This window comes from Babylonia areolata, chromosome 7 (assembly GCF_041734735.1).
Source record: "Babylonia areolata isolate BAREFJ2019XMU chromosome 7, ASM4173473v1, whole genome shotgun sequence".
Lineage (NCBI taxonomy): Eukaryota > Metazoa > Mollusca > Gastropoda > Neogastropoda > Buccinidae > Babylonia > Babylonia areolata.
The window spans coordinates 47,499,132-47,509,131 of NC_134882.1; the positions used below are offsets into that span (position 1 = coordinate 47,499,132).

Genomic DNA, 10,000 nt, shown 5'->3' on the forward strand with positions numbered 1-10,000 from the left:
AAAGTATGGCTGCCTACATGGTGTGGTAAATAAAAAAAAAGTCATACACATGTAAAATATTAATTGTCCATCTGAGTGTGTATGTGTGTGTGCCTGAAATCTGATTGAATGACACAGGAAACGAATGATCAGTGCCCAGTGGCAGCCGTCAGTCTACCCAGGTAGGCAGCCTGTTGTGCAAATGACCCCATGTTTGTAAAGCGCTTAGAGTTTGGTCTCTGACGGAGGATAGGCACTATGTAAGTATCCTCAAATCATTCATTCATCATTTCATTCATTCATATCGGTGGTCATGTTTTCAGCTCCGGGAGCAGACCAAGTCTGAGAGTGGCTTTCTGCTGTTGGTGGTGCCGGAGACTCTGGAACTGATCTCACAGGTATGTACTCTGTGTGTGTGGGGGGGGCCTGGGGTTGTGTCATGATGGTGTGTGCTTGACTGGGATCTGTTGTGTGTATTTTTGGGGAGTGGAGGGGCAGGGGTTTAGATGTTAGATCCACACACACAGTATGTGAGCCTTATATGATGTCAGCTTTCTGGATATTGTCATGAAACAGCACAGTAGGTGCAAGACTCACTTGGTATGTGATCATTGTGTTGTATATGGATTCTGGAATCGGTGGTGCCTGGTGGCATGGTAGTACAGGTGCTGCTAGACAGATATATGAAGTTCATGATGTTTCATATTGAGTCTATGGAAGCTGCATTGAACTTTGCTTAAAGGTTGTAGGTCATTTAGCCTTTTATGGCCAAATGGGGCAGTGAATTCTTATCCACTGTGTCTAGGGCTGGGCACAGGAAGGCAGTGAATTCTTATCCACTGTGTCTAGGGCTGGGCACAGGAAGGCAGTGAATTCCTATCCACTGTGTCCAGGGCTGGGCACAGGAAGGCAGTGAATTCTTATCCACTGTGTCCAGGGTTGGGCACAGGAAGGCAGTGAATTCTTATCCACTGTGTCTAGGGCTGGGCACAGGAAGGCAGTGAATTCCTATCCACTGTGTCTAGGGCTGGGCATAGGAAGGCAGTGAATTCTTATCCACTGTGTCCAGGGTTGGGCATAGGAGGGCAGCGAATTCTTATCCACTGTGTCTAGGGCTGGGCACAGGAAGGCAGAGAATTCCTATCCACTGTGTCTAGGGCTGGGCACAGAAAGGCAGTGAATTTATATCCACTGTGTCTACGGCTGGGCATAGGAAGGCAGTGAATTCTTATCCACTGTGTCCAGTGTTGGGCATAGGAAGGCAGTGAGTTCTTATTGACTGTGTGTAGGGCTGGGCACAGGAGGGCAGTGAATTCATATCCACTGTGTCCAGGGCTCAGCATAGGAAGGCAGTGAATTCGTATCCACTGTGTCCAGGGTTGGGCATAGGAGGGCAGCGAATTCTTATCCACTGTGTCTAGGGCTGGGCACAGGAAGGCAGTGAATTCCTATCCACTGTGTCTAGGGTTCGGCATAGGAAGGCAGTTAATTCATATCCACTGTGTCTAGGGCTAGGCGAAGGAAGGCAGTGAATTCGTATCTACTGTGTCTAGGGCTGGGCATAGGAAGGCAGTGAGTTCATATCCACTGTGTCCAGGGCTGGGCACAGGAAGGCAGTGAATTAATATCCACTGTATCAAGGGCTGGGCACGTGAAGGCAGTGAATTCATATCCACTGTGTCCAGGGCTGGGCATAGGAAGGCAGTGAATTCTTATCCACTGTGTCTAGGGCTAGGCATTGGAAGGCAGTGAATTCATATCCACTGTGTCCAGGGCTGGGCATTGGAAGGCAGTGAATTCATATCCACTGTGTCCAGGGCTGGGAAGGCAGTGAATTAATATCACTCTGTCCAGGGCTGGGAAGGCAGTGAATTCTTATCCACTGTGTCCAGGGCTGGGCACAGGAAGGCAGTGAATTCTTATCCACTGTGTCCAGGGCTGGGCACAGGAAGGCAGTGAATTCATATCCACTGTGTCCAGGGCTCAGCATAGGAAGGCAGTGAATTCATATCCACTGTATCCAGGGCTGGGAAGGCAGTGAATTCATATCCACTGTGTCCAGGGCTGGGAAGGCAGTGAATTCATATCCACTGTATCCAGGGCTGGGAAGGCAGTGAATTCATATCCACTGTGTCCTGAGCTGGGCACAGGAAGGCAGGGGCCCAATCCTCTCCTGCTGTTTGAACCTTCCCCGACCAGGTCAGGTACCATTCACACCTGGGTGGAGGAAGGAAACGTGGAGTAAAGGGCCTTTCCAAAGGGCACAGCACAAGGCCGAAGCGGGGGATCGAACCCTGACCACTAGATCACAAGTCATGCTTTACAAATTCTGCCATGGTGCCTCAAACTTTGAGAGAAGTGTACATTTGAGATAGTTTGAAGTAAATGTCTGTTCTCTAGTACTTTTAGTTGTTGGGTTTTTTTGGGGTTTTTTTTATACTTTTATTACAAGAATGGCTTTTTAAGTGAGTGGTCAAAGTAGTTTTTGATTCATTTTGTTACTGGAAAAAGGTTCATTTCAGCACAATTTTTCAGTGTGTTTGCATTATTTTGCAGGTGTGTGAGTTTGGTTCAGTTTCAGTTACAAGGAGGTGTCAAAGTGTGTAGATTTGTGTGTGTGTGTGTGTGTGTGTGTGTGTGTGTGTGTGTGTGTGTGTGTGTGTGTGCATATGTGTGCATGAGTGAATGTTGTTTCACTTTCATGAATTTATCAGTTTGGAAAAAAAGAAAAAAAGAAAAGAAAAAGAAAAACAACAACTCAAGAAAATGAATGCATTTTGCAGGTTGTTGGAAGCACAATACTGCCAGAGGAAAAGAGATTTCCGGTAAACTGTGTGCTGAATTTCCACACTGGTTTGATATGTTCTGGAAATTGTGTGTGTTTGTGTGTGTGTATGTGTGTGTGTTTGTGTGTACATGTGTGTGTGTTCGTATGTGTGTGTGTGTGTGTGTGTGTACATGTGTGTGTGTGTATGTGTGTGTGTTTGTGTGTACATGTGTGTGTGTTCGTATGTGTGTGTGTGTGTGCTTGCGTTCTTGTGTGCTTTCTGTCTGACCCACGTGTTATTGGAAAGCACTTTGAGAGGTATGAATGCGCTACATTAATATACTACTGTTATTTTTATCATCGCTATTATTGTATCATAAAATATGGAAAAATACAAAGAGCTGTCAAGCCAATGATTTTACCTTTTATCTTATATGAATGAAATGATGTATGTCTCTTTCTTTATGTATAAACCTCTTTGTCTGTCTTTATATATATATATATATATATATATATATATATATATATATATATATATGTGTGTGTGTGTGTGTGTGTGTGTGTGTGTGTGTGATTTCTTCTTATTGTGTGTTACTCTTTCGTTATGAAATGATTAGAAAAGCTGTTTTTCTTAGACTTACTCTTCATTATGGAAACCTGTTTGGGGAAGAGAGGACTGTGGCAGCAGCGTCTATAGACAACATACCTCAGGAAGAAGTAAAGATGGACCTGGACAATGCCCCCACACATGAAGAAATCAAGGCAGCAATAAAGAAGTTGAAGCGTCACAAAGCACCAGGCATTGACGGTATCCCAGCAGAGGTATATAAGCATGGAGGAGACACCCTCATTCAGAAGCTTGAGGAGATATTCACATTGTGCTGGAATGAAGGAGTAGTGCCACAGGACATGCGGGATGCAGTGATTGTCTCCCTCTTTAAGAATAAGGGTTCCAAATCAGACTGCTCCAACTACAGAGGCATCACATTGCTCTCCATTGCTGGCAAGATCCTCGCCCGAGTTCTTCTGGACAGGCTCATCCCATCCATTGCTGAGGTACATCTCCTAGAGAGCCAGTGCGGCTTCAGAGCAAAGAGAGGAACAGCTGACATGATCTTTGTGCTGAGACAGATCCAAGAGAAGTGCAGAGAATAGAATATGAACCTATATGCAGCATTCATAGACCTCACAAAAGCCTTCGACACAGTCAGCAGAGATGGCCTGTGGAAAATAATGACCAAACTGAGATGCCCTCCAACGTTCCTTGGAATCCTACAACAACTCCACGAAGGACAAATGGGTCAAGTCAAGTGTAATGGTGATTACTCTGAAGAATTCTCAATCAGCAATGGAGTGAAGCAAGGCTGCGTATTAGCCCCTACACTCTTCGCGATCTTCTTCAGCATGATGCTGAGAGAAGGAGGATCTAGACGAGGGGATTTATATCAGATTCAGGACCGACGGCAGCGTATTCAACTTACGAAGGCTCATGGCCCACACGAAGACCTCAGAAGAAGCTATCCTGGACCTGCTCTTTGCAGACGACTGTGCCCTCCTGGCACACACAGAAGAAGCTCTGCAGGTCATCGTAGACCATTTTTCACAGGCAGCCAAGGCATTCGGTCTGAAGAAGACTGAAGTCCTCCACCAAAAAGCACCAGGGACCGTGTACACTGCTTCCCACATAAGCATTGATGGTCATCCCCTTAACACGATAGAGCAATTCACCTACCTGGGCAGCGTCATATTGAACGACGCTACAGTGACCAAAGATGTGGACAACCACCTCTCAAAGGCAAGCAGTGCATTTGGCCGCCTCCAGAAAAGAGTATGGAAAAACCACTCCTTGTGACTCTCCACAAAGATGCAAGTCTACCGAGCTGCTGTACTGTCAACACTCTATATGGGTGAGAGGCATGGGTGCAGTCAGCATCAGATAGAGGTACCTGGAGATCTTCAACGATCAGGGGAACCCAACACTTTGAGGAAACCAGATGACTGAACATCCAGGAAAAAAGGAGAAGGAAAGACCCAGGTCTGCAGCCCAGCAACGCAGGCCAGATCTACACCTGCCCACAATGCCACAGACTCTGCAGATCACGGATTGGACTGATTAGTCACCAAAAGGCATGCCACCCATCCCTGGCGGGAACTTCCCACTGATCTTTGCAAGCGAAGTACCAGCCATCATCATCATCATTTTCATTATTTTTATATGCATACTGATTATATAATATGCTTGCTGTGTTAAACAATGGCATCGGCAGATGTCAGTGTGCTGATGTATGGAAAAGGAAAGCTTCACAACCAGTCAGTGGTGACTAGACAGATGTGTTTGTGGTGTGTTGGTTTTCAGGGCTTGTGGAGTTGTTTTGCTCAAGCTTTGGAAACAAAGCTCCCTATGTTTCTGGAACAAATACCAATGGTTAGTATGTGAGTGTGTGTCTGTGTGCATGTGTTTGTACACTCATATGTATGTGTGTATATGTGATATATTTGTTTTAGTATTCATTTTTTCTCTGTGCGTGTGGGTGTGTGTGTGTGTGTGTGTGTGCGCACGCACGTGTTTTTGTGTATGTGCATGTGTATCTGTCTGCTTGTATGTGTGTGAGTGTACTTGTGTGTGTGTGTGTCTGTGTATGAGTGATCACGCATGTGTGTGTGCATGCATGTGTATGTGTGTGTGTGTTTGTGTGTGTGTGTGTGCGTGCGTGTGTGTGTTTGTGTGTGTGTGTGTGTGCGTGCGTGTGTGTGTGTGTGTGTGTGTGTGTGTGATAAAGTTGAAATTCAGAGGATGTTCTCTTTTTGGACATTATTTTGGATATGTCTTTTAATCACAACTGGTGTTATTTTCTGACTCTATTGCCAGACAATCATGATTTGGAATGAGTTCCAAAGGAATAGCTCAAGGTGTTCTGCATGTGTTATGTTTTTCAGAACTATTTGGGCTAAGCCTTATGTTTTCAAAGATATCCAAATATCTTGTTTTCGTTTTCCGTTGCATTGAGTTTTATATTTCTCAAGGAAAACACATGTAATTCAGTTCCACATTAAAGTCATCAATATTGCAAAACACATAATTGGATTCCATCAAAAACCATTGAAGCATCAGACATAGTCTACTTCAAGGAGTACCGTTAAACATAAACACTGACATGATCACTTCACATAAGTTTATTAAAAAAAAAAGTGTTATATTCAAATATCTGTTATGTTTATGTGCAAATCCTGATTGTGTCGATAAAATACATTCAGCAAATATCAAGGTGATAAGAAACTCTAGGGGGAGCTGGACAGTACAGGGTCTTCAGAGAAGAAGCCCCCCTCAGTCAAGTGTTTCGGCCCTTAACTCCTTACACTCTAAGGGGGCCGGGCTGCACCCAGGTGCTCCTGGATGGCATTGTATTGATGGTTTATAACTAAAACGTCTGTCAGTGTGTTATTGTATTCATGCATAACTAATTTTTTCACAAATATATCATTTAATAATACTAATACTAATAATGGTACTTATATAGCGCTGAATCTTGTGCAGAGACAAATCTAAGCGCTTTTGCACCAGTCATTCTCACGCACGCATAACTCTAAAACTGGAGAAACTAAAGACAAGGAAGAGGCAGGGAAGGGAGGCTATTTTGGGAAGAGGTGGGTTTTAAGGCCAGACTTGAAAGAGCTGAGTGCGGAGACTTGACGAAGCGAAAGAGGAAGTTCATTCCAATTGCAAGGTCCAGAGACAGAAAAAGAACGGCGGCCAACAGTCGAGAGTTTGAATCTGGGTATGCGTAAGTGGAGTGGATCCAAAGCTGATTGTAGTGAGCGAGATGGAGTGTAGAGGTGAAGGCAGCCACAGAGATAGGAAGGGGCTGATTTGTGAATACATTTGACTGATATCATTTGGATCACATACTGTGATCAGTATCAGGTGGGTGGTCTTTGTCTTTAACCTTGAGAGTGACCCAGGACGGAAATTTCCATCCCCTTCTGGTGTGCCCTTCCAGTTCCATTGTGAGGAATTTCCTATCACAAAATCATTTAATTCGTGTATGAAATTGTCAAAAAACAAAAACAAATTATAGATACTTTCTTTCAGTGGTTTGCATATCAGACTTGTTTTGATTTTTTTAAAAAATTATTACCCTCTGTGACCAAAAATCCCTTGGCAAACAATTACCACTGAGCATGAGAAAGGCATGGAACTAAAAGGGTTGTTAGGTTTTTTCTTTTTTTTTAATTTAATTTTATTTTATTTTTATATAAACCCTCCCTATCATGTAAAGAATCTGAGCTTTTGTTTTAGTTATCATGAAACCAGTTTGAGGATGACACAGATAGATAAGAGTATGACATGTTGGTAAAGAACCAGGACTCGTCCCCTTGAAGAACACACCACCGTCACTGAACTCTTAAGATCCATGCTCTGAGCATCTTGACTACAAGGATGTCAACCAATGGCTCATTAAACTCAAACTTTAAATGCATGGCCACAAAATAACTTCCTTGGAGTCTTTTTTTAGACTGGTAAAGGACGGGTTAACTTTCAGACAAGTGGAGTTTTGTTTAATGTCCCGTCACACATTCTGGTGATTGTCTTTCAGGCAAATATGGTTAAGTATGTTGGTAAAGCATTCTTCTTTTCTTTCTTCTTCTTCTCCTACTTTTTCTTCTTCTTCTTGTTTTTCTTCTTCTCTTCCTCCACATCCTCATTCTTCTTCTTCTCTTCCTTCGCTTCTTCCCCCTCCCCCTCCTTCTCTTCCTTCTCCTCCACCTCCTCCCCCTCCTTCTTCTCTTCCTTCTCCCCCCCCCTCCTCCTCTTCCTCCTTCTCTTCCTTCTCCTCCCCCCTCCTCCCCCTCCTTCTCTTCCTTCTCCTCCACCTCCTTTTTCTTCTTCTCCTTCAACTTCGTGAAGAGTCACTGGGGTGCTGCCCAGAAGAACAGTTCACCATGTATATTTATTACAGATACATTAAAGAACTGTTCACCACGTATATTTATTACAGATACATTAAAGAACTGTTCACCACATACATTTATTACAGATCCATTGAAGAACTGTTCACCACGTATATTTATTACAGATACATTAAAGAACTGTTCACCACATACATTTATTACAGATCCATTGAAGAACTGTTCACCACGTATATTTATTACAGATACATTGAAGAATTGTTCACCACATATATTGATTACAGATCCAGTGAAGAACTGTTCACCACATATATTCGTTACAGATACATCTAATATTTTAAAATGTAGGTAAAGAACCTTGACCTTCGACGTTGTTGCAGGATCGCAGAAAGGAGGTGGAGGACATCGTGGGGTTAAAAGTGCACAGCTTCCTGTGTGTGCCGGTGGCACGGAAAGGCAGCGCTGACCTCATTGCCCTGGCCTGCCTGGTCAACAAAGCCAACGGACAGAGGTCAGCACCCCTGCATGGCGTGGATGGAATATGAACAACTTACTTACTTGATGATGAGGAGGAGGAGGAGAAGGAGGATATGGATACATTTCATTGTAAGGGGGTAGTCTTTAATTTGAATTGAAAAAACGCAACAAATCAGTGCATACTTGTATTTAAACACTGAAACACACCAACAATACCACCACCGACAGTGATATGGATACTTATATCTTGTCTGTCCTTCCTCAGAGACCAAGTTCTAAAGGCTTTACAAACTCAAGAGTTGTTTGCAGAACAGGTTTTCTTCTTGGGTAGAGATGACTAAGAGCCGTCTTTGGGCGCTCATCATAAATATACTCTGACAAAATAGCATGCTATTGGGCAGTGGTTTTCCTTTCCCAACCCCTTGACAAGTATACTGGTCTATGACAGGCTGTCACCTCACTGAGACAAGACAACGCTTTCAGGTCAAGTCACAATGACCTATTTCTCTTGGGACTGCCTGTCTTCTGATCAGCAAAATCAGTGGCATCACTAAACAGTGCTCAAAAAATAGTGAACACACTTCTAATTCAAGGCACACTGATTGCGTTTCTCCAAGGTTCATCAGGGATTGGATTACAGGTCATTAAACAAAACAAAAATCATTTATGTTGGCCAAACAGTTATCATTTGGAATGGTCACACAATAACTTCCATGTTTTCTATTAATCTTTCTTTGATGTGTGCGTGTTTGGTTTTTTTCTAGGTTCACGGACTCCGATATTCAGATCGTTCAGCAGTGCTTCAAGTACACGGCTACAGTCATCACCAGCACACTAGCCTTCCAGAATGAACGCAAGCTGAAAATTCAAACGCAGGTACAGTGGATTGTGCCGTGGGCTTTTTTGACTGGGGAGGAAAACACCAGTGATGCACTCATCTGTGAACTTGCAGTAATTCAGTAGGAAGTGTCTTGTGTCTCTGTGTGTGTATGTGTGTGTACACGTGCGTATGTATGTGGACGTGCGCACACATGTATGTTTTCAGGTTAACTTCAACATTAACCTGACATTAGATATTTTTCAGTGGTCATGGCAAAGTAGTCCTTATTATGAATGGTGGACTGGGAGGGTCATACAGACAGACAGAGAGGTGTGCAAGTGTGCACTTCCCTGCCATCATTCCAAGCTGTAACTGACATGTGAAAAGTTCGACATCAGTACTGACAACACAAATCAAGACAAATTCTTCATTGACGAGGGTGATAGGTAAGCAAGGAATGTGCTTTTTTACATCCAGCCCTCGCCCTAAAGAGCAGCAAAACCAAAAGAAGCAGACTGTAAAACAAAAGGAGAAAAGGAGAAAACACACTGAAAACACATGTATCACTGCAGTCAAACTCTCTTTCCCAATTATCACTCCCTCCTCCACCATCCTGCTGAAGATCAGAGTAAAAGAAAAAAACCCATGAAAGCAAATGAAAAGAAAAGCATGTAAAAACTGTAGCCTGAATACAAAATCCTCCATTCACTTGAGAATCATGCAATGAACCCCCATTCCCACCCCACCCCACCCCCACACACAGATAGACAGTGGGTGATGAGTAAGATCGCGTGTGTGTTGTGGCTGTTGCAGGCTTTGCTGCATGTGGCCAAGCAGTTGTTCACACGACTAGGTGAGTGTGCCCATGAAGACACGGAGGCCTGTCCTCTTTTCTCTTTGCTGTCTCGCTCTGTGTGTCTAGCTGACAATGAGGGCAGAAGGAACAGGTTGGCTTCTAAAGACGCATAGCTTTCTGACAGAACCAAGTGGCATGTTAGAACCATCGACTGATGATGAATTCTCATGTGTCCATGTTTTTGTACACCACA

The 10,000-nt window shown here is 43.6% G+C and overlaps 1 protein-coding gene across 1 annotated transcript in view; it reads left to right on the top strand.

The window, feature by feature from the left end:
* The window catches only part of LOC143283858 (cGMP-dependent 3',5'-cyclic phosphodiesterase-like), a 90,735-nt gene that overhangs the window by 42,146 nt on the left and 38,589 nt on the right, over nt 1–10,000 (top strand). The window contains exons 10-15 of the mRNA XM_076590236.1: nt 303–377; nt 2,763–2,804; nt 5,103–5,171; nt 8,035–8,165; nt 8,896–9,007; nt 9,765–9,804. Of these exons, the coding sequence (XP_076446351.1) occupies nt 303–377; nt 2,763–2,804; nt 5,103–5,171; nt 8,035–8,165; nt 8,896–9,007; nt 9,765–9,804 (469 nt within the window). The remainder of the gene's footprint in view (nt 1–302; nt 378–2,762; nt 2,805–5,102; nt 5,172–8,034; nt 8,166–8,895; nt 9,008–9,764; nt 9,805–10,000) is intronic.